This window comes from Benincasa hispida, chromosome 1 (genome assembly GCF_027475165.1).
Source record: "Benincasa hispida cultivar pf3 chromosome 1, pf3_genome.v1.1, whole genome shotgun sequence".
In the NCBI taxonomy this organism is placed as follows: domain Eukaryota; kingdom Viridiplantae; phylum Streptophyta; class Magnoliopsida; order Cucurbitales; family Cucurbitaceae; genus Benincasa; species Benincasa hispida.
In genome coordinates this window covers 34,899,944-34,925,945 of record NC_143478.1, presented here as the reverse complement: position 1 = coordinate 34,925,945, position 26,002 = coordinate 34,899,944, and the positions used below count along the sequence as shown (strand labels likewise).

The 26,002-nt window shown below is 33.3% G+C and overlaps 1 protein-coding gene across 1 annotated transcript; it reads right to left on the bottom strand.

Moving 5' to 3' along the window:
* Nucleotides 1-5,113: 5,113 nt before the first annotated feature.
* LOC120091510 (protein CUP-SHAPED COTYLEDON 2-like) lies at nt 5,114-11,164 on the bottom strand. Its single transcript, XM_039049582.2, has 3 exons — nt 10,831-11,164; nt 9,448-9,734; nt 5,114-5,670 (listed from the first exon to the last, which is right to left on the bottom strand). The coding sequence occupies exons 1-3, from the start codon at nt 11,009-11,011 to the stop codon at nt 5,257-5,259; spliced, it is 882 nt and encodes a 293-aa protein (XP_038905510.1). The 5' UTR covers nt 11,012-11,164; the 3' UTR covers nt 5,114-5,256.
* Between the last annotated feature and the right edge of the window lie 14,838 nt (nt 11,165-26,002).

Below are 26,002 nucleotides of genomic sequence, written 5' to 3'. Positions count from 1 at the left end.
GTCCTCTTACTCTTCTTTTTCTCCTGACACGTAATATATGGAATTAGGAGTTTGTGCACTCTCGACGTGTATATTTCCATCATGGGGAGTTCTGATAACTCCCGACGACTAGTAAGCCGTTGGGAGTTCAATTTCAGTAATTTATAATTTTTCTTTTCATAAATTGAAATTTGAACTCCTGTCAGCTTTCTTTTAAAAAATTTTAATTTGTAATTTTTCTTAATTTGATCTAAATAACCTATAAAACATTATTAAGCAACTCAAACATATTCACATAATAAATAAAACAAACAAACAAAGTCCATACTATTCTTTATTACCTAAAATAGAGAAAAGTTACAAGATAGTTTACGAAATAAATATGTCTTCACAGATACATAAAAGAAAGAACATGAAAACAACATCAAGAAATATGTGTTTACAAATACATAAAAGAAAGAACATGAAAACAACGTCAAGAAATATGTTTTTACAAATACATAAAAGAAAGAACATGAAAACAATGTTTGGAACATAACATCTCTAATAACAACATTCCAACCTCATCTCCGAACAACATCCTACAATAAAACAAAAATATTCAAATGTCATAAACTTCCAGAAACAAACAAAAAACTCAAAGTTCAACTCCAAAACGAGTATAACCAAACTCAACCCACCCCCCACAACATTCAAACTTCATAAACATCCACAAACACACAAAAACTCCAAGTTCAACTCCAAAAAGAGTATAACCAAATTCTACCCAACCCCCACAACATTCTCGACACTCATAAACATCCAAAAAACTCCAACTTCAACTCCAAAATGAGTATAACCAAACTCTACTCACCCCCACAATATTCGAACTTCATAAACATCAACGAGCACACAAAAACTCTAACTTTCCCCCCAAAACAATTATAACCAAACTCAACCCACTCCTCAAACATTCAAACTTCATAAATATCCACAAACACACAAAAAACTTCAACTTTTCCCCCAAAAACAATTATAACCAAACTCAACCCACCTTTATAGCATTCAAACTTCATAAATATTCACAAACACACAAAAACTCTTAGTTCAACTCCAAAACGAGTATAACCAAACTCAACCCACCCCCACAACATTCTAACTTCATAAACATCCACAAACACACAAAGAACTCCAACTTTTCCCCAAAAAAAGTTTTAACCAAACTCAACACACCCCCCACAACATTCAAACCTCATAAACAACCCCAAACATACAAATAACTCCAACTTTTCCCCCAAAACAATTATAATCAAACTCAACCCACCCCCACAACATTCAAACTTCATAAACATCCACAATACCCCCAAAAACTCCAAGTTCAACTCCAAAACAAGTATAACCAAAGTCTACCCACCCTCACAATATTCCTGACGCTCATAAACATTTGGGAGGAAAAAAAATAAAAAATAAAACTCCAGGTTCAACTCCAAAATGAGTATAACCAAACTTTACCTACCCCCACAACATTCAAACTTCATAAACATCCACGAGCACATAAAAAGTTCTAACTTTCCCCCCCAAAACAATTATAACCAAACTCAACCCACCCTCCACAACATTCAAACTTCATAAATATCCGTAAGCACACAATAACAACAAAAAACACATCAAAATCCAGTTGTTTGACTACCATAACTGCAGGAAGGCCAACAATTCTTTATCATAAAGCTACTCGTAAAACATAACTACTTTGCTACCATAACTGCAGGATAGTAACATATTAGACAACTAGATAATGAAGTAATCATACCTAATTTGATGGTCCTCCTCTTTGTAATCGTATCATGTCTTCAATCATTTTTTTCATTTCTTCCATTTGTTTTGCATGATCCTCTCTCATTCATTTTTTAACGTCTTCAAGTTTCTTAATCCTCAATTGAGACTGTTCGAAATTGACTTTCAATTCCCTCACCTCCCTACTTTCCATTCCTTTAGTAAATGACGAACTTGATGAGCTGCTACCCCTTCTTGACTTAGGTTTAAGGCCCCATCCTAGGCCTTTTACATTTACATCTTCATTTTCAATTGGAACTTGTAGATCGTTTATATGATTCAACATCTCATTTTCTTCAACAATATTGCCCTCTATACTATTTACTTCAACATTATGTATTGAATGAGTTGTATGACTTTCAAAACCTCTAGATAAGTTAGCTGACTTTCCATGATATACTCATTCACAGTATGAAGGAGATATTTCATATGTTAATAGATGTCGCTCCACAACATCTAATGTTTCCCACATTGAATTCATACAATTCTTGCATGGACATCTTATTCGTCTGAAATCATTAACATGAAACTTTGCCACATCTAAAAATTGGGATACTTCTTCTCTATACTTGATAACTTATTTCTTAGTTTGATCAATTCTTTATTCATCCTTAAAAATAAACCTTTTCTGACCAACTTGTAATCCAAAACAATAACTTGTATTAACTAAAATGTCGAAAGTTCATATCATCACATTCGTCATGCATTAAAAATAATTGAAATTGGTGGAGGAATACAATTAGCACAAAGGATTTTGTTTAAAAAAAGTATCTTAATAGCTATTTGATTTTGAAATTTAAGCTCATGGATGTTACTTCCATCTATGAAAAATTAGGAATTCTTACATTAATGTTAGTGACTCTGACAAGCAAGGTGTTTTCAATCCAAGTGTTTGACAATTCAAATTTGACAAGCAAAATTGAAAGAAATAAAAAGATCCCAAATATATTTATTACTTTTGGCTCTATGTGTTGTTATGGAGAATCAAATGATGAAAAGAAACACATACTTTTACCTTAATTCTTTATTTATTTTTTTTAAAGTAATACTTTGAATTAGATATAAGGTTTTTTTTTTAAAAAAAAAAAACTATGGTTGATCTTTCGGTTTTATTAAATCATGATAGTAAAAGTTAAAGCAAATATAGTTCAATTGGCTAAAGTGTTATTATTAAAAAAATAAAAAATAAAAAAAAGTCCAATGTTTAAATCTTCTGTGTCACAGTGATCTTGTAATAGATATAATAAAAAGTCTCTAATTCGTTCAAAATATAATAACTTGAAGAAGACAAAGAGAAAATGAAAAAAGTAATTTGGAAAAAAAAAACTGATAAGAATTCCTAAATTTCCATGTAAATAATACTATGGGAATAATTAATTTTTATCATATGGAGTAAACTTTCCACTGTTATTAGAAAAACACTATTTTAGTTAAGATATCAATTTCTTTAAATAAAAAAAAAAAAAAAGAGAAGACATTATCGGCAGAAGACGACCAACGGATAAGGAACGAATTTACCGGCAAAGACGACGAACAGGCAAAGAACAGTAGCAACAGGGCAGTGGACAAATGGATGATAGAACGAAGATCGATCAGACGAATGGACGACGAACCTGTGAACAGTTATGAAAGAACAACAGCGGAAGACGAACAACGCGCTACTCTCTCTTTCATCTGGTAGATGAACCTAGGGTTTTGAAGAAGAAGGCAGATCTGATCTGCCTTATTAGATTTGGAAATTTTAGAACTCATCTCCCAACGGTTATCGTGAGCTGTCGGGAGATCCAACAGGAGTTTCTAACAAACTCCCGATGAATTATTTAACTCGTCGGGAGTTTGGCTAATTCCCAACGCATACTGTCCAGCTGTCGTGAGTTATTGCTAACTTCCAAAGCATATTGTCTACTCATCGGGAGATCAAAAATATCTCCCAACGACTTATATATGGCGTCGAGAGTTATTGCTAACTCTTGATGCTACTTACGTAGTCGGCCGAGACCCTCTCCCCCGACAACGAATCTCCGGACGGTGATTTTAGGTGTCGGAAGAGCCTCTTTTTCTTGTAGAGATGACTTGAAAATAATTGATTGTTTTTGTGTTAAATTTTTTTGCTAATTATGTTTGGCATGCTAAAAAATGAGAAAGCTTATCTTGTTTATATAAAATTTTGAAAGATGGGGAAAATAAAAACAAGTGAGGGAAATTTTAGAGATCGAAGAAAGGAAAAAAGATAAACAAATGGTAAGGTGTTAGACTATAGATTGAAGTAAATGGTAAAAAATGGAATAGGGAGCTAAAGAGGTATAGATAAATGGATTTCGTCCAACGATGATATTTTTTTAACTTTTGTTAAAGGTTAATGGTAGTGATTCAACTTTGAAAGTTCATGAATATATTTGAAATAACTTATTCACGATCTTTGTCCATATAATAATGATATAAGTATGTTTGACCTTCATTTTTTTTTAATTAAGGGTATTAATAAAAAATAAAAAAATAAAAAAGAAAAAAGAAAGAAAGTTTATAGGTATTTTTTAAGCAAAGTATTAAAAGTTGTTTTGGTCCAAAACTAACGTAAAAAGATTAAGGGTATTAATAAAATTCTTGAAAAATCATGGATGTTTTCTATAATTTGATCTTTTTATTTATGGTTTTCTTTTGTTCATTTCTAAATTTTGAAAATGTTATTATTTCTTTTTTGGAAAAAAATGGTATAATCGTACATATGACTCAAAGTATTAGGTTGAAATGAGATGTTACCTACTTTATAAATTTTAACATTTTTATCATTTTTCTTATGTCATATGTGGGTGAAATTACTAGAACGGAACCTTGTGATGCAGATTGGGCCTTTCACTCACTCTCTCTCACTTTCGATCTCCTCCCTCTCTTTGGCTCTCTTCCTTGATGAGATTGAAAAAATTACCACCTCTATCTTTCAAATGGATATCTACACTTAGAAAGTCACAACCACTCGATAAAGTGCAATATGGAAATTTATGAAAAATGTAAGGACAAGAGGGACATGTAAAGATTCTCCCCACATAGCGTCTTTTAATATAGCAGGGATTAAGGGTAGGTTTGAACATTTATTAAAAGTTTAATTTAATCTCTCAACCTTTGAGAGCAATGGCAAAGTTCACAAATTTTTTTGAAGGGGAATTGTTAAGTTGCACTTAATCTTCATACTCCCAGTTCCATATACACACAAAAAAAATGGTTTTTAAAATAAAAAATTACTATGTGTCAATTTTTTATTGAGTACAGCAGAGGCTACACAATATATGGATGCAACCCCGACTGCATCTAAGTATTTTTCCCCTTTTTGAATGAATTATACAATAATATACAAATATTTTTTTAAATTAGTTAAAGAAAAGGTCCTTTTTTTCATTTGTCCACAACTTATTTGATAAAAGGAAATTTTAAAAGGTCATTTAATATCAGATTCTACTGAGAGAATTTTCAATATGTCCACATATAAGAAGTCATGTCGGCAGAACTGTCCCGTGTCGGACCACCGCCACGACCATCCAAGTCGGCGGTGCCGGCGACGAGATGAACCAGCGACGGACCCACGGGGGAGAAGAACGGAGCCTGCAGATTCTCCTGGGGGCTCGGAAAGGCCAAGCCGGAGTAGTTAAGGTTGTTGGTGGAGAAACAGGTCACGTGCAGCTCGTGCTCCCTTGTGCTGTCGCCGTCGGCGGCGTCGGCAGCGGCGGAGGGGTAGGGGGATGAGTCGAGAAGAGGAGGCAGAGACACCGAGGAAGGAGAACTGGGTTCGGGATTTGGGCGAGTCTTTTTCATTGTGCCGCCGTGCATGGCGGTGCCGTTGCCGGAGCCTGTTTTCTTGAAAACTCTGGATATCACCCATTCATCCTGGTTCCCAAGCAGTGCATGTCATAAATTTCTTCTCTAATATCCAAAATTTATACATATCATTTTGATCCAATATTTAAGATTTATTTCATTTTTTTTAATAAAGAAATAATACTTTTTAGCCTCTAGATTTTGACTCTGATTTCTATTTGATCTCTAAGTTCTAAAAAACAATCTTTAAATTTTGTTTCAATTTAGTCTCTAAATTTCAAAAACTTATAATTTTACACTTGAGATTTGAATTTTATTTCAATTTGGTAGATTTCAAGATTTTATAATTTTAATATCAATTTTTCATTAAATACTTACTTTCAATTATTGACGTCAATTTCTATTAATTAATTAAAATTAATTAGAAGTGAAATTTTAAATTTAATTTTAAAATTGATAAAAAAAATAATAAAAATTAATTAATTATAATCTTTAACGATTTTTAATTTATTAACATAAATAAACTCTAAAAGATAGAAAATGAGTACTTAATGAAAAATAAATTTCGAGACATAGGGACCAAATTGAAGCAAAATTCAAATGTCAAGGGTAAAATTGCGTCATTTTAAAATCTAGTGACTAAATTAAAACTAAATTCAAGACTCAAGGACTAAGTGGACAATATTTTAAACTCTAGACTAATAGAAACTAGACCTAGACCCAAAATCTAGGGACCAAAAAGATATTAATTTAAATTTTTAAATTTTTAATAAATCTTCAAAGTAGGTTTTTTTTTTTTTTTTTTAATTTCTAAAGTTTATCAAACTTCCATTCGAACAACCAGTGTTATCGTATTTTCAAAATTTTGTGTGGAGAAAAATTTAATAGAGCCAAAATATTTGTAAAATTATGCAAAATAATCGTGTATTTTGGGATCTGTCTCAATCAGATATAAATGTTGTAATTTTCAACATCATTTGCACATTAATTGAAATTGCAGTTGATATGTACAAAACTATGCTTATAACACATTTTTATATGATAGTGATGTTTGGTAATTGATTTTATTCTAGGAATATTGATTATTATAAAACTTTTCTAAACATAAAAACTTAATTAAGATTAAAGTTACAAAATGTCAAAACAAAAAAAAATGTAATTTGATTTGTGTTCCATCCAAATAATTATCATGAACTCAAGGGAAAAAAAAATTAAATAGTACATCACAAAAACACACATATGTAATATGAACAAAAAGATGAGTAATATTAAATGTAACCTAGGCTGCACATAAGATTTATACTTCCTTTTTTTTAGTAAAAAAGATATATTTTAATTTTTTGTTTTAAAATTTTAAAAGAAGTTGACACGTATCAATTTTTCATTGAGTACAATAGAAGCTACACAAGAGATGGTACAGTGGAGTTTTTTCCTAAAAAGATATGCAATTTTCTTAAAGGAAAAGTGGACATAGGATGAATATAATCTTGATATGCATTTTCTTTTCCTTTGAAGAGCTCTTATTTTCAAGTTTTGGTGCATAAATGTAATGCCAAATTTGTGCAAAAGGAAATCTACATAAATAACTTTTATCAAAATCAAGGACCGTCCATTTTTGAAAAAGTTGAGACCTTTGTTTGTTGTGATCGTATGACTTTTTATTTTCAATTTTTAAAAATAAAAGATAAAAAAAATGAAAACTTATTTTTATCTTAAGAATTTTGACTAAAAATTTAACTCTTTTACTTAATATATACGTAAACCATGTAAGAAATTAAGAGAAAGTTAGATTAATTTTCAAAAATTTAAAACAAAAGCTCAAAGGTTACCAAATGAGACCTAACTTACAAATTTTGTCTTTAAACTTTGAGTTTTATATCTATTTAATCTTTTTAAATTTTCAACATTATAAATTTAACTTTCAAAAAATTTTAAAATTCACAAATCTACTATATCGACAATTTTTTTCGACATTTCAAAGTTTCATCATACACAAAAATATATATATATATATATATCTCATTGATCAAATGATTTTGATAAATTTTGAATTTGGAATTTATTAGATACAAAATTGAAAGTTTAGAAATCTATTAATACTTTTGAAACTTCACAAACTAAACAAACACATGCATAAAAGTTCAAAAATTAAATTTATATTTTTTGAAAAAAAAAACTATATATGTAATTTAGTCTTTGTATAATATGAAACAATAATTTTTTAGTCGAATTTATCTATGTATTTTCATATTTATCATAAAGATTTAGTTGCATGGGAAAATTTTAAAGTGTAAATTTAACATTTTAAAATAAAGATAAACTCAAAGATATATAAAGAAGAATGATTTTTTCTTAAAAAAAAGAAAATAAAATAAAAGAAAAGAAAAAAGTAATAAATAATAAACAAGGATGAGTACGTTTCCTTTCATGTAGCTAAATTTAAGAAGGTTCAAAAGAATTAAAATAGATGAATAAATACACACCACTCATAGGTCTATAAAATTGATGAGGAAAATAAATGGAATGGGACATAACATAAATTTCATTTATGAAATTATTATTATTATTCTCAAACATTAAAACCATATTCAATATAAAAGAAATTAAAACCACACCATTGAAATTGGTCCTCCATCAAAATAAGGTGCAATAAATGCTCTGAAATACCATATATTATAAACCATTAATATAATTAAAATTTTTTATCATTACTTCACCTACTAGAACGATATTTACTGGTTGCTTTAGTAAATTAAGTAAACTTGTTTATTTTTTATTTTTTAAATATCTATAAGCTTTAAAGTAAAAAATAGATTTATATACTTTCCGAAGTTTGTAATTTTTAAAAAGTGTCTAATAAATCTTTAAACTTTCCATTAATCTTGTAATTATTTCTAAAATTTTTAATTTTGTATCTAATAGTTTATTGTCTTAAGATTTGTTTAGTATAACTTTCAAGTATTTAATTTTAAAAATAAGTGATTTTTTATTTTTTTTAAAAAAATTGAATTGTTTTGACAACCAATTTAAAGTGTTTTGTAAACTGGTTTTTATTAAAAGATCTTAAATAAAAATGAATTTTTTTTTTTAATGTCAATCCAAATGCGCCCTTATTCAATATATATTTTTAAATTCACGAATCTATAAAATACATAACATTGAAACTTTTATGTTCCATTAGACACATGTAGTTTAAATGTAAATCTAATAGATCGGTTTTCAATTTTTTTAAAAAAAAAATTGAATAAATCAGATACCTATTAGATACAAAAATTAAAAATTTAAGAATTTATTAAACATTTTTAAAAATTTAGGTATCAAATATGGGTACTATGCTAAAAAAAAATACCAAATCAATAACTAAATTTATAATTTAATCGGCATCTAATTAAAAAAAACTTTATTTCTATTTGAAAAAAAGTTAATTAATTATATATTTAGAAAACAAAATCAAAACCCACCCTCTTACATAAATTATAACGAATTCAAGAGTAATTAATGGAGAGTACTGTTAGACTTAATAATTAAATATATAACAACACATTTAAAAAAATTATAAATATAATTAAATCTATCATTAGTAAACTCTCGTTAACAGCATTGTTAATGAGTTTGGTTGTTATATTTATCAGTGTCCTATTCGGATGGATTTAGTTTTTTTTTTTTTTTTAAAAAAAAAAAAACCAATAAATTGATTCATTAATGCAAGCATGAAATTGAAAATAGACAGTGGAAAGAGATGGGTGAGTGGACGTTGATATGATCAAAATTTATTTAAAGTAAATAAAAAAGAATTAATTAAACTATCAACGTCGACGGCGACTGGGAAGAGGAGAGAGAGAGAACCTTGGAGGTAGCGGCGGAGAGAAAATGGTAAGAGAATTTTCCGGCGAGACGAAATTCATGCATAACCCAGTTGGATTTTTGGCCTTTTGGAGCTCTGCCTTGGTAAAAAACAAGGGTTTTCTTCATCCCTATTAAGGAGTTGGTTTTTGAGCTCATTATTTCCCGGTCTTTTCCGGTAGCCTTCCAGTACCCGGCTTCCGTCGCCCGGTTCGTTCTCAACCCGGTTGGGTATTTCCGGTCTCTTAAGCTGAAGAAATACCACTCCTTCTCTCCCATCGATGCTTTCTCTGTTTAACCCCTCACAGCTTTTAATTAACTTTACAACATGTTTTATTAATTTTTATTTTTATTTTCATCTCAATAACGACAAACAAATTATATTTCTTTCAAAAGTTACAAAATTATGTCTTGAAACTTTCATTTCAAAACTATATGTGGTAGAAGTAAAAATATGCTTAAAAATTTCTTACTAAAATTAGGACTCGGAGCCTGTTAAAATAAATTTTTGGATTACGCCACACCGCTATGTTATCGTTGGGAATCTCAATTTCCATACAAAATTCTAACAGCCAATTTAGTTTTTTTTTCCCTAACTTTTAGTTTTTATTTTTTAATCAATATAATATTTTCAAAAACCAAATAAATTTTTGAAAATTTTTTAAAAAAATTATAAATTAGTTTTAGATTTTTAAATTTGATTAAGAATTCAACTCCAAACCATTTTAAAGAAATGAGAAAATAATAATTTTCAAAAATAAAAAGATTATCAAACGATACCTTGGTTTTTGTAAATTCAAATTTATAACCATTACTTCCACCTCTAAATTTTATTCTTTGTTATCTAACTTTTACCAAAGTTTTCAAAAAAGAAAAACAGAAATAAAATTTTGAAAATAAAGAAAACTATCTTGTAATTATTTATAGAATCTAAGTAAGAATCAAACTTTTTTCCTTTAAGAAAAATACAAAGTATCGTTAAAAAAATAGAGAGAAAATAAACTTGATTTTAAAAATAAAAAGCTAAAGTTCCATTTCATAACTATTTCGTTTTCTTTTGTTTTTTAAAATTAAGCATATAAACACTACTTCTATTTTAAATTTTTTTTTATTTGTTATCTAATTTTTTATCAATGATTTATAAAATTTAAACCAAAATTTTTAAACTAAAAAAAGTAACATTTAAAAACTTATTTTAAAATTAGGTTTTATTTTTTAAAAAAACGAAATAATTATTAAATGGAGCTGAATGATAAAAAAAAAAAAAACAATAATAATTCCATAATTTTGGAAAGAATAAGAATATTTTTGAAAGAGAGGTTCAAAATTCATAGATGAGGTCAAAGGCTAAAAGAAATCCGTTGAGAGAGAGAGAGAGAGGCTGACCAGGGAGGTCCCATGGCTCGGACTTGTTAAGGTCCACATGGGCAATGGCGGGCGTAGAGAAATTGGAGTTCAGCACCTTCTTCAAAAGGTAATGCCCGATCAGCTCTTCGTCCGTCGGGTGGAACCGGAACCCCGGTGGCAGGTACCTGTCCGAGCTCTGCTTCCCGCCGCTGCCTTCCATGGAGGTTAATCGGAGTAGAGACAGAGAGAGAGAGAGAGAGAGAGAGAGAATGTTATTGGCGTTTAGGGAATTGTTGATGAAAGTGCAAGCCTCAAAATCCAACCTTTTTATATATCCCTACATCACCCTGCTTTTATCCTTGTTTTTATATCCAACTTTTTCTCATATTATATATATATATATAATAGGTGAAAATTATTTAGGTATCTCTAACGAGTTGTCACGTGACAAACTTTTCTTTTATATTTACGTTTAATCCTCAGTAATCCTATTGAGGAGGAAAAAGTTATCAATCCAATTATGTTTTATTATTATGTGGAACCCACATTTCTCTTTTTTTACCAACTTTTCATCATTTACTCTTTTTATTACGTTTTTCTATGGAAGTATACAACGGTAATGGATTTTTTTTTATTACAGTAGTATCAATGTCTAGTAAATATAATTAAAAGAATTTCATTCTCTTTGAGATTGAAGGTCATTATAATTAATACATGAATGTAAACTCATTACAATTAACGTGTGATTAAGTAATTAATAAGTTGGAGAGATTGTTGTGTATTTAAATATTTTCTTAGTTCAATCATTTAAGGTGATAAACTGAACCATCACCTTTAGAATGTTAATTTGTGTGACCTTTATCTCAAATTAGCATTGTTATTAGTCACAATTTATTTACTATGGGGTTCACCCTCTCTTAATTAAAAACATTAAATTTCTTAACCAAATTATTTTTAAAAAAAAAATTGAAAACACTTAGGTGGAAAAAAAATTGTTGTGAAAATAGTATTTCCAAAATTAATTATAAAAAACCATGGTTATTTAGAGAAAGAAAAATTTTAAAATTACATAAATTTTGATTTCAATCTTTGATGGCATGATTCAGTTTTTCCATACTCATCCCCACCCATGAGTAGGAAAAGAAAACCATATTTTTAGGTCTCATTTGATAACCATTTGATTTTTTGTTTTTATTTTTGAAAATTAAATTTATTTCATCCACATTTCTTACCATAATTTACATATTTATGAAGTCCAATAGTTAAATTATTAGCCAAATTTCAAATTCCAAAAATAACCTTTTGAAAGCTACATTTTTTAATTCTCAAAATTTGACTTATTTTAAAACTATTGTTGAAAATTAGATAACAAATGAAGAAATTTAGAGACGGAAATAGTGTCTATAGATTTAATTTTTAAAAATAAAAATAGAAAATAAAATTATTACTAAACGAGATCTTAATTTTTTTTTACACCATCAAATAGAATAGATATTAAAAAAAAAAAAAAAAGCTTTTAAAAACCAAATTGTAGCTAAATTTGAACCCTTTTTTTCCTATTGTGCTGAAAAGAAAATGAAAATGAAAGGATGAGAAAAAGAAGAGAAAAAGAATGGAAGGTAGCGTGTTGGATAGAACTAGAAGCAAGCTAAAAATTGTAAGGTTTGAAAGGAAATAATAAATGCTTAGTACATTGCCCTTGATAGAGACAACACACAGCAATTATATACACATATAAAACACATTAAGATGACAATCCAAATTTTATTTTATGTTTTTCAAATTCACTTAGTTCAGTAAATATGTATTTGACAGACAATTTAAATTCTATTAAGACTGTTTTTAGATTATGTGATACAAAAACGTTGCAAATTCTAAAATCAATATTTTTATGTTTTCATTAAATGAATTGCTTTCAAATTTATGTTTTCAGATTTTCTACCAAACAGATCATTAAGTTGTAGTATTAACTTCAATACTAAATTTTGAGTTCCATCCAGTAATTTAGAAGAGTGTTACGATCTTAATCTTAAATTTGAAAAAGTATTGCAATTTTAATCTTTTCAATAAATTATCACTTCTAATATCGACGAGTTAGCGAAAATTGAAACGATGGTAAAATTGCAATATTTATTTAAAAGAACTAAATTAATACTAAATTAGCAACTTTAGAACCAAAATATGAATTCTCTTTCGAGCCTCCTCAAACTCTCCCATCATGTATAATCTTCTTTTTGCATTGTCTTTTTTTCTTTTACTTTGCCTTTTTATGTTTCTTTCTTGTTTGTGTCTGAGTTCATCTCTGCCAAAATAATGAGTATGTGTGGCCAAGTAAGATATGGGCATTTGCAAATTATTTATATATTTTTTCTTTTCTCTCTTTTTAACTGCATGTTCTACTATAATATAATATTGAAAATTACAATCGAATCTCTCTAAGCTTTAGAATATTGTGATTTTATCTTTAGTTTTTCTCCAACAATTAAAATATGTTCTCAATCACTACAAACATTTTCAGGTTAATTACCATCTCAAATATGTATCCTCTTTAGTCTTGTTTTGTCTTTAATCTCAACACAAAGTATTGTAAAGACTAAATTAATATATAAAATGTTTCCTAGCTTTATTATTTATTTGAGTAATATATTCCCTAGCTAATTTGTTAACATTAAATCTAGTTGTTTTTTATGAACATGTTTTAGACATGAAAAAATACACTACTTAGAATCTTAGATACTAATTGAATAACTTAACTGGTATGAATTTGAACTGTCAATCTTAAAATTTGAGATTCGATTTTCCCACTTTTTATATTGTCAAAAAAAAAAAAAAATGTGGAAATATATAGTGATTAATAAATACTGTATTTTCCATTATTTGTGATATATCAGTTACAACTATATTATGTTATGATTTGTTTTCTATGAATATATACTTAAAAGAGTATCATATCAATAAAATATCTCTAACATTTTTTGTTAAGATTTGTAACCTAATGCTTCGTAATTAATTAGTTTATTAATTTAATAAGTAATTATGCAATATTAATCCATCCATTAATTAGAAAAATCCAAGATTATTATATGTAGTTGACATACACGTAGATCTTGTTCAAGAAATAACCCAACGGTCTATAATATATGGACAAGGTTGGTTGTCTTATCCTAGTTACACTATGGATACAACCCACTTTGTAATAGTTACAAATGGTTTGATCCAAACCGTTCATGTGCATGTGAGTGGAGGTATCCTATACAAAGAGTTTGTATACGACTAGACCGCAAAATATTTAATCTTTCTTTGTAAATCCATTAATTTATGAGATTAATAGTTCATGTTGTGTTATTCATCCCACAGTTCTCCTATAATCTCATCTCATTGAGTTGTTTACTTCAACAATGGTGAAATTTCTATTGATTTTTCTGCTAATCAGTGCCTCATACATGACAATTACCAATTGAAGACAATTGGCAAGGCTAATTATTCCAATGGCTTTTATTTGCTTGACCCTAGTGATTATTTGTTCGTCCCTGTTGCAGCTGCTTGCTCGATTTCTGCAGACCTTTGGCATCAACATTTTGGTCACCCATCACCTAAACAATTATCTTTGTTGAATGATGTTTTAGCTTTACTTCCTTTTCACATGTTGGGATTTATGCCTTAAAGCCCCGTCTTTAATTAGTTATTTGATAATAATGTATTATTTTAAATATGCAGTAATGAGTTATCCAAATTCAAGGTTATTTCCTGAGAGTAAACAGTATGTAGTAGACATACAAATGGATAATGTTCAAGTAATAACCTAATGGTCAATAGTATATGGATAAGGTTGGGTGCCTTATCCTGGTAACACTATGGATACGACCCACTATGTAAGTGTTATAGACGATGTAATCTGAATCGTTCGTGTAGAGATATGCGACTGGGAGTATCCTATACAATGAGATTGTATAAGACTGGATCGCAAAATACAATGAGATGTATGAGATTGGATCGCGAAATATTTAATCTCTATTTGTAACGGTATTGGCTGAAGAGATTAATATTTCATAGGAGAACCAAGTAACTCAATCTCAATCCTGAGTGACTTATGGACTCTTATCTATGAGGGCAGTCCTTTGATTTGTACGGGTGAGAGTTGTTGGGGTTGATGCCCTAAAGTCTCGTGTCCTGTAGTTTGTAAACACATTTTGTACGAACGCTTGTGATGTATAATATATGATATTTACTTCACTTCTTGACTTTGCACATTTGGATGTTTTATTTGCTTTACCACAAATCAATAAACTTAAAATTCCAAGTTGTCTTTATGTAACTTAAACATATATGTGGTGACATATAGGTGGATCATGACTTAAGTGATAACCAAAATAATCTGTAATATATGGATATAGGAGGAAAACCTTATCCTTGTAATGCTACGGATGCAGCCCACTTTGTGGAATAGTTACAAGTGTTGTGACTTGTCACAGATGATCTGATCCTAAATATTCGTATAAAGGACATGCGAGTGGAGGTGTCCTATACAAAAAGTTTGTATAAAACCTGACCACGAAGTGTTAACGTCTCGTCATATAACCTCATTCATGACAGAGACTTCATTTCACTAGGATGACCTTAGGTAACATGACCTCAATCCTGAGTGAGTTGAGAACTCCTACCATTGAGGGCGGTCCTTTGATTTGCTTGGGTGTGAGTGGCCAGAGCAGTAACTCAAACCTACCACTTTGAGAATTTGTCTGATTTGGGAGCTAGGAACTCAGCCACACAAGATGGAGTTCACTCCTTCCCCAAAGCAGGGGTAAGTAGATAGATTGCTCCCTTAAGGGTTGATCCTGAGGCTTGAACAATATGGCGCCATACACCTTCTCATGGCCCGCGAGGTGTTCACACATATTAGAACTATGTTGTATTGTTCATTAGGGGGATCAGTGGTACTTAAGAAGTAAGATGTAATTACAGGGGAAAAATAGTAAATTGGCCCAGTTGTACTTACGAGCATCTGTGAAAGGTCATCGTACTGATGATTGGTTATATCCGATGGACATAGAAATATATCTGTGGTAAGAAGAGTTCAGTTGTCGGTCTTTAGTGGAATGTCTGGCAGTTAACAGATGGTGGATATCGTGGCTAAAGAGTTTAGTCAGTTATTCATGTACCATTGGAGCTCCGAGCCATAGATCCATAAGGTTCTCTTGGTAGCTTGGAAACAAGTTGAGAATCAATTTTTTAGTCAGTTTGAAATGTTCAAATTGACAAGAGCGAGTTCGATTATATATGATATAATTGAACTAGTCAATTGTATATGATATAATTGACTTTATGTATGAGATATATTAATTTGGAGAAACTTGGATATAAATATGATTTATATCTAGTGGAGGAAAAATACTATGGTTAATATATGATATTAAACCATAGGTTATGAATATAATGTGATTATATTTATTATTTATTAATTGGACAGTTATGGTATAATTGGCCGGTGTCTCTTCTGTTTTCGTAACTAATGAGTAAGATGAAGAATCGTTTTGAGACGCTTAAAGAGCTCACAGTGTATTGCAATTCGAGGAGGTCATCGCATAGTAAATCAGAGCCTATACGATAGTGTTAAATGATCACTTACACCCGCGCACGCTACTTACTAAACAATCGCTTATCTTTCACTAAACGAACACTTATTTTTACTAACGATCGTTTAGTGATAACGGGCAAAAATGCACGTTACTACCACGCAAAGATGTAAAACAATGTAGGATTGCGACGGTAAAAATATGTAAAATCGTGTCCAAAAGCATTAAGTTGAGAACATTGTGATCGCATGCACTCATTGCATTAAAGCAGCTGATTTACGTATTTTGTGCAGGAAAATGGGTTGGCACAAGGCAGAATTTCTATCCAACGAATTCAGCGTCCGAGTGCATTAGAAGATTACGATCGCAAAACTATGCGATCGTATGCGTTCGCGAAGATCTGCTCAAGAAGGTAGTCGCATAGAGACAGCGCATCAAGGTGAAAGCTTAATAAATCATGATGGGACAGAAAGCTGATGACGGTCGAATCCGAATTTAGTTGACAAGCCGTTAACGAAACACTGTAGCAAGTACACTTAACTTTTCGATGACAATTAATCGGCGCATCAGACAGAGATTTAATGACGTCCCATTAGAGCAATCATTTAAGAGTAAATCCCTTCACCCTGAAGCTCTATAAATGCCCAAGGCCACCTTCGTTGAAGGAGTTCTATTCGAGTTCAGCAGTTAGAATTTTGGAGTTCTTTTCTGCCATATACATAGATAGTCGTAGACTGTAATTTTATATACTTAGAGGCGGAGGCGAATGAAGAGAAAAGACGTCGAAAGATCATTCCTGGTCAGCTCGAGTGAGTGCCAGGAAGCGTTGAGAATAGAGAGAGGGTCGACTCTTGCGAAAACAAGAATATTCTTTTGGGCAAAATAGAGAAAAACACAATGTAAAAGCCTTGGGAAGCAACACATTGCTACCAGGCTCCCTATCCTTACTTCCTTGTCATTCTGTATTCTGATTTCATTTATAAAATGGAATTTGCATCTCTACATTTGTTTACTCTTTTTACATTACGCATGAGTAACTAAACTTCCGAATGGGTTGAGAAGCACTTAGCTAGCATGACCTAAGATCTTCATTTTAAGCGATCATCTTGTCTTATGTATGCGTCCATCACCTCTTTAGAGCTACTCGAGAGAAAGTCTAAAGAAAGAACCTAGACTTGAGAGAGCTAGGTTAGAATCTAAGCTTGAGAAAGTTAGATTAGAGCCGCATAAGCAAGAGATAGAAACTTAGAGATAAGTTCTGTTTGCAAACATGCATCGCATGCACCCTAGAAATAGGTTATAGTAGTATGTGGTCGCCTTGTGTATGTGTATGTCATTCATCATCGCATAGACAAGAATAAAGGCTTAGACGAAAGTCCTATAGACATCATCGTATACATCGCATGTGTCCTAAAACTAGGAGCTATAGCATTTGCATTGAGAGATTACTTGCTGTTGTATGTGTGTAGCATGATCGTATAACTTGAACGCAATCTTAGAAAGTGTTAGCTAAATCCCTTCTCAACCCGTTCCCCGCATACTCATCGTAACTTTCATTATTATTAACTCTTTTCTCAATTTTGCCACATAGAATCTATACCTTAAACAAACATACCAACCAACTCATTGTGTTATTTGTCACCGCAAAGGAATCAAAAATCACCGTCGAATACTGTCTCCATAGTCCCTATGTTCAACCCTAGGCTTACCAAGCAACCTAGTAGGATTTATACTTGGATTTTGCTAGGAAAATTTGCATGTACAACGCATACACCACCATCGCACTATACACCATTATTTCATCATATTCACCACGCATCAAGTTTTTGGCGTCGTTGTCGGAGACTACGGCAGTACATATTGTGCTAACGGTAACTTTTTGATTTTCTTTGCAGACTTTCCATCTCTGTGCATTGCCTCTCCCTTGGTAAGGGAAGAAGCAGGCGTCGTATGAGTGAAGGACAAGTTCCTGAGCCTGATTATGACCCAAAGATTGAAAGAACTTTCCGAAAAAGAAGAAGAGACAAGCACCTATATCAACAACAAGAGAGAAATCCCAACATGGCGGTACAACTGGAAGACAAAGCAAGAAATGTAAATAATATCATGGCAAACGACTGCAATAGGCCCATCAGGATTGTGTGTCGCCCAACCTTTACGATTTCTCACTAGGAATCATGAGGCTAGCCTTGGACGGATTAAAGTTCGAGATGAAGCCGATGATGCTGAAAATGATTCAAACTGCCAAACAGTTTGGTGGTAGGCGTGGCGAGGATCCGCACGCCCACCTTCGAAGTTTTATTGAAATCTGCAATACGTTTGTGTTCCCAAAAATCTCCGCTGAAGAGGTTCGACTAATGTTGTTCCCGTTTTCATTGTGTGACCAAGCACAAAAATGGGCTTATTCTCTCGAACTAGGGGAGATTACATTGTGGGAACAGGTGGTTGAAAAGTTCATGAAGAAGTACTTCCCCTCGATAGAAAATTCAAGACGGAGGAAGCTGATCATTAATTTTGAACAAGATATCGACGAATCACTCAGTGACGCCTGGGCGAGGTTTAAAAGACTGGTGCAAGCTAGTCCGCACAATGACTTACCTGATTGTCTCCAAATGAAAATTTTCTACTACAGATTGAACCCTGCATCGCAAACAATTGCCAATGCAGCAACAGCTGGTAGTCTGCTCGACAAGACATATGACGAGGCAAAAAATATACTTGATTGTATTTCAAAAAATCAGAAAGACTGAAGAGAAAGCGATCAACGACTGAGAATTAAAGATAGTGACGCAAGTAGTGGGGCCATCGCATCCCTACAAAACAAAATGAATGCGATGATGAATCCAATACAAGACATCGCAAACAATAGTACGGGAACACATAAAGGGCAGGTCAACGCAATCGTTCAAACGACCACGAGTTGTGTCACCTATGGAGAAGCACATCCGATTAAAGAATGCCCAAGGAATTTGCAGTTAGTATGCTTCATAAAGAATAACCCTTTCTCTGATACGTACAACCCCAGGTGGAGAAACCATCTCAATTTCACGTGAAAAAATCAATAACAAAGCTATCAATCTATGGTGCAAAAGGAAGGGCCGCCAAAATTTTTTCCACGAATAAATGGTCAAATGTAGAATCAAGCCAGTAGTTCGTAGGCGCCACAATATATTGAGAAAGATGAAACAGTACTCCAGAATCAAGCAATGTCTATCCGCAATCTTGAAATTCAGATAGAACAGATTGCAGATGAGCTCAAAAGTAGACCATAAAGAGCGTTGTCGAGCTCAACAGAGCTCTCTTGCAACTCTGGGGGTGTAGGAAAGGAACAATGCCTAGCAATCTCCTTGCTAAGCGAAAAAACGACAGCGAAAGAAGGGGAAGAGCCCACCAGAACCAACCCAAATGTAGTGAAAACCAAGAACCCGTTGACATATGATTTAGAAGAGCTCGAGAAGATGAACCCAGAAGTTGCGTCTACCCTCAAGCCCCTAGAACACGGAACAGAAGAAGTACAGCTACCACCATTCCCCCAAAGATTGAAAAAGAAATAGAATGATGAAGAAAAGATCGCTATATTGGCAGTAACGCAAAGGTTTAATACCATGATCCCACCAGAAATGTGTGACTCAGGAAGCTTCACGATACCCTGTGCAATTGGAAGGGTCTACATTGGTCAAGCACTATGCGATCTTGGGGCAAGTATAAACTTAATGCTGCTATCAATTTTCAAACGATTGAATATGGGAAAACTAACGCCCACGACGGAGACTCTCCTCTTACGGACAGATCCCGTGTACACCCTGAGGGAGAATTGAAGGAAGTCGCGGTCACAATTGAAAAATTCATTTTACCGGCAGACTTCATCATTCTGGACCATAAAATAAGCGAAGATGCGCCCATCATATTGGGACGACCATTCCTATCGACCGGTCGCGCTCAAATTGATGTGCACGAGGAAGAAATCGTGATGAACGTTAATGAAAAAAAGCTCCGGATTGAGGCAATCAAGATCCCAGAAGATCGAGAAAAAAAGAGAAAATTGCCTTGGACGTAAAGAGCCAGATTGAAAGAAATAAGCAATCCCTGCACAATCATGCAATTCAAATTCATCAGGGACGCAATCTTTTTTAAGTATCCTTTTGAAATCTTCATTTCATGAACTTAAATCTATCTTTTATATCTGTTATCATTTCTATATCCTTATTACTCCTTGCATCTCAAAAAAAAAAAAAAAAAAAGAGAGAGAGACCTCTGTCATTTATATTTTTTACCCTCTCAATGTTTTTCTTTTTCAATGATCGTGGTGAACGATTGCGGAGGAGCTACATGATAACTGAAAGACGCGACTAGTTCGGTCAACCACTGCAATCAAAGAAATCAGCTTGTCGCAAAGAAGGATGCAATGACAAATGATGCGGGTAACAAAGTAAATTTGGGGGTTGTATCAATCTTTGACTCTGTTTATTCCAAATTTTGCACTCTCGCATCTCATTTTTAACTTTGATAATTTTATCATCGCATCCTCTTTAGTCGGCGCAATCATTAAATATTGATTACTCTAGTAAGTCACCGCATTGTTTTTATGCCAATTATGATTTCAATGATGAAATGCATGTCTCTATTTCTCATCGCATGTACTAAAATCAACTTACGTTTAGGACAATTAATTCATGAAATATTTCTAAAAGTTAGTAGTCCACCAGCTTTCTTTCAAATTGACTTTTACGAAACTTCCTAAGAGCATCACATGTATTCTTTCAATCTTTCAGCAATGAGGACATTGCTGCGTTTAAATTTGGGGGTGCGGTATTTATTTTCAACCTTACTACTTTTAGGCATTCTAAGAAAAAAAAAAGTATAACGTTGTGATCGAATCCTACTCGTAGTTAGATGTTCGCATGATACCCATGGGGGAAAGCCAGAACGAAGGTAGGAATCGTGATCAACACATAAATAAAATGATCGCAACTCCATTGCCAAATGGGCATGAGTTTAGACTGAGAAAGTGCGCCTTGCTCGTAGTTGGATGCTCGCATAACACCCGTGGGGGCAAGCCAAAATGAAGGCTAAGCACTCGGATCAGCGCAAGGTCATAAAAAGAATATCTAAACTACGCAAGGATAAAAATCATTGTAGAACACCCCAGTTGAAAAAAGTTTTTTTTGAAATAAATCATGCGATGCCCTGGAAACTAGTAAAGTCTTTTTGAAGGTTAAACTTACGGTCCCTAAATTTTAGAAATATTTTAAGAAAAGACTAGGATAGGAATTAAGGAGACTTGGGTACATAAGATTTGAATGAGGCACCTCGAGAAATCTAGGAAAGAAAAAGGCGGCTGACTCTCTAGAGAAAATCTTTAGTTTATGCTTGAGGACAAGCATTGTTTTAAATTTGGGGGTATGATAACAGGCAGAAATGCACATTATTACAACGCAAAGATGTAAAACAATGTAGGATTGCGACAGTAAAAATATGTAAAATCGTGTCCAAAAGAATTAAGTTGAGAACATTGCGATCACATGCGCCCATCGCATTAAAGCAGCTAATTTACGTATTTTGTGCAGGAAAATGCGTTGGCGCAAGGCAGAATTGTGATCCAAGAAATTCGGTGTTCGAGTGCCTTAGAGGATTACGACCGCAAAGCTATGCGATTGTATGCGTTTGCGAAGATCTGCTCAAGAAGGTGGTCGCATAAAGATGATGCATCAAGGTAAAAACTTAGTAAATCACGATGGGACAGAAAGCTGATGACTGTCGAATCCGAATTTAGTTGACAAGCCGTTAACGACACACTGTAGCAAGTACACTTTAACTTTTCGGTGACAATTAATCGACGCATCAGACAGAGATTTAATGACATCCTATCAAAGCAATCATTTGAGAGAAAAACCCTGCACCTTGAAGCTCTATAAATGCCAAAGGCCACCTTCGTTGAAGAAGTTCTGTTCGAGTTCAGAAGTTAGAATTTTGGAGTTCTTTTTCACCATATACATAGATAGTCATAGTCTATAATTTTATATACTTAGAGGCAGAGGTGAGTGAAGAGAAAAGACACCGAAAGATCGTTCCTAGTCAGCTCAAGAGAGTGCCAGGAAGCGTAGAGAATGAAGAGAGTGCCGACTTTTACGAAAGCAAGAATATTCTTATGGGTAGAGTAGAGAAAAACACAGTATAAAAGCCTTGGGAAGCAACACATTGCTACCAGGCTCCCTATTCTTACTTTCCATTGTCATTCTGTATTCTGATTTTATTTATAAAGTGGAATTTGCATCTCTACATCTGTTCACTCTCTTTACATTAGGTATGAGTAACTAAACTTCCGAATGGGTTGAGAAGCACTTAGCTAGCATGACCTAAGATCTTCATTTTATGCGATCTTGTCTTATGTATGTGCCCATCACCCCTCTAGAGCTACTCGAGAGAGAGTATAAAGAAAGAACTTGGACTTGAGAGAGCTAGGTTAGAATCTAGACTTGAGAAAGTTAGATTAGAATCGCATAAGCAAGAGATAGAAACTTAGAGATAAGTTTTGTTTGCTAACATGCATCGCATGCACCCTAGAATAGGTTATGGTAGTATGCGGTCGTCTTGTGTATGTGTGTGTCATTCATCATCGCATAGACAAGAATAGAGGCTTAGAGGTAAGTCCTATAGACATCATCGTATACATCGCATGTGTCCTAAAACTAGGAGCTATAGCATTTGCATTGAGAGATGACTTGTTGTTGTATGTGTGTAGCATGATCGTATAACTTGAATGCAATCTTAAAAAGTGTTAACTAAATCCCTTATCAACCCGTTCCCCGCATACTCATTGTAACTTTCGTTGTTATTAACTGTTTTCTCAATTCTGCCACATAGAATCTATACCTTAAACAAACATACAAACTAACTCATTGTGTTATTTGTCGCTGCAAAGGAATCAGAAATCACCATCACATACTATCTCCATAGTCCCTGTGTTCGACCCTGGGCTTTTCAGGAAACCTAGTAGGATTTATACTTGGATTTTGTTAGGAAAACTTGCATGTACAACGCATACATCACCATCGCAATGTACACCATTATTTCATCATATTCACAATGCATCATTTAGCGCCCAAGCTTTACTAAACGATTATATAGATGATCACTTAGCTTTTCCTATACGTTCGTATACTTTACCTAAACGATCAAGCATTTTGTCTATACGATAGACGAGTCTTACTCCCACTTGCCTGATCATTGTATACGATCTTTCTTCCTCCTCGCCTCTAAAAACTCCGAACAAAGCCTACCCTTTGGATTCTCACTCCAAGAATACTGAGGGCTCCGAGTAGTGGTGTCGATCCTGTTTCCTTGTGTTCGTGTGAAGTCGCTCGTGGTAGATGATTGTAGAATTGCTGAACGATTACTTGCTGTTCTAGCGAGAGAGAGATTTCAAGTGAAGAAAAATCTTAAACTGGTATGTTCTCTCGGTCTCTTATTTATTTATCCTCTAAGTGTGCCAGTAATTTAGCGTTGTGAATGCATATCTGTATGTTTGAATATATTGTGGAAATTCTGTCATAATAAATTTGAAAATTTTGCTTCTGCTCATAGGTACTCTTTTAAAAGAGTTCCATCAAGGGTGGCTCGAGTCATCGACTCAATAAGCCTATCATTTTAGGGACATGTTCGAGTAGGAAGTTGGGAGCATAACTACGCAAGATTGAATTCACTCCTTGCCTTTAGGGTAAGTAGAATAATAGTTCTCTTAAGTGTTAATTTCGAGTCTTGAACAAAGGGTACCCATCTTCTTACTGACCTAAGAGGAGCTTGGTTATGGTAGGACCATAAATGGATTGTTCATTAGAGGGATCAGTGGTACGTAAGTAGTAAGATGTAATTGTAAACGATAAAGAGAAGCGGAGACTAAACGATTGTTGTCAAGAGACTAAACGACAGAAGCAGAAGTCTACACGACAGAGATGAAAGTGTAGATGATAAGAGAAGGAGATTACACGACAGAATTGAGTGTGTAAATGATAGAGGCAAGACACTATACGATAGAGCCGAGAGTGTAAACGATAGAGTGTAGACGATAGAGACAAGCGACTATACGAGAAGTCGAGAGAGTAAACGAGAGAAGAAAAGAAAGAAATTTACTATACGATCGACCTTTCGTGATAATAAGAGCCCGTCATGTAGTAGCTATTTATTAACGTATATATTGCCACATGGCATAATAACACTGGTTTAATATAACAACCATGAGAGAGAAAGTAGAAAATAACAACCAAAATAATGGAACATGAAATGCTAAAGGAAAGCAGCAGAAAACGAAGGAAGAATTTGTTGTAATCAGTAGACGTGAACGACTCTTTTATCATCCCCCCGCAAGCGAACGAGGAGTTGCCGCGATTGTAAGCTTGGTCTTCAAAGTAAGAAAACGAGGACTTTGTAAAGTTTTTGTCATGATGTCGGCCAGTTCATCTTCGGAGGGAAGGAACCTAACTGAAATCTGTTTGGATGCAACCTTTTCTCTGAGAAAATAAAGTTCAATCTCAAGATGTTTTGTCTGGTTGTGAAGCACAAGATTGACGGCCATGTATGTGGCACTAAGGTTGTCATAGAGCAGCAGAGGGGTGGAGATGCGATTGACACCAATTTCAGATAGAACTGATTGGATCCAGAAGACCTTAGCGGCAGCATTGGACCAACCACGATATTCTAATTTGGCACTGGATCGAGAGACTACCTTTTGCTTGGAAGAGCTCCATGAGATGAGGTTGGAAACAAGAAAGATACAGAATCCACTTGTGCTTCGTCTGTCATCCGGGAAGCTGGCCCAATTGGCATCTGTGTAGCAAGTTAAAGCCAAAATAGAGGATTTTGTTAGAAGAATACCATGATTGGTCGTGCCTTTGAGGTACCAAATGAGGCATTTTCCTACTTGAAGGTGTGAAGTTGTTGGGGCGTGCATGAACTGACAGAGCTTATTGACATTGAAACTGATGTCTAGTCTGGTCAGCGTACAATATTGGAGGGCTCCGACTAAGCTTCTGTATTCAGAGGGGTTGTCCAGTGATTGTCCATCAGTGAGGGACAAGAAGGTGCTAACGGCCATTGGAGAGTGAATGGGCTTGCAGTCAGTGAGTTATGCACGTTCAAGTAGGCTTGGATGTACTTGGACTAAGATAAATGTAAATGATCTGATGAACAAGCTACCTGAATGCCAAGGAAAAAGGATAGGTCACCTAGATCTTTAAGTGCAAATTGAGTGTTTAAACAGGTAATGAAGTGCTGGATGGTTGCAGAACTATTGCCAGTTACAATAATATCAACAACATAAATGAGAAAGATGATTAAAGTATGTGAGTTGTGGAAAATGAACATGGACATATCAAATTTTGCATTCGAGAAGCCCCATTGCATCAGACAGGTACTGAGCTTTGAAAACCATGCGCAAGGACTCTGTTTGAGACCATACAACACCTTATGCAGAAGTAATACATGCTCGAGGTGTTGATCACTTATGAAACCAAGTGGTTGCTTGATATATACTTCCTCAGATAAGTCGCCATTGAGGAAGGCCTTGTGTACGTCAAGTTGCCTAATGATCCAATTATGAGATAAAGCAATGGATAGAACAAGTCGAATGGTAGTAGGCTTGA

Coding starts and splice junctions, on each gene's coding strand:
- LOC120091510 (XM_039049582.2), bottom strand. CDS start 11,011: ATGGAAGGCAGCGGCGGGAAGCAGAGCTCGGACAGGTACCTGCCACCG. Junction 9,735..10,830: donor CGAGCCATGGGACCTCCCTG/GTCAGCCTCTCT, acceptor GGGGTTAAACAG/AGAAAGCATCGATGGGAGAG. Junction 5,671..9,447: donor TCTCCGCCGCTACCTCCAAG/GTTCTCTCTCTC, acceptor CTTGGGAACCAG/GATGAATGGGTGATATCCAG.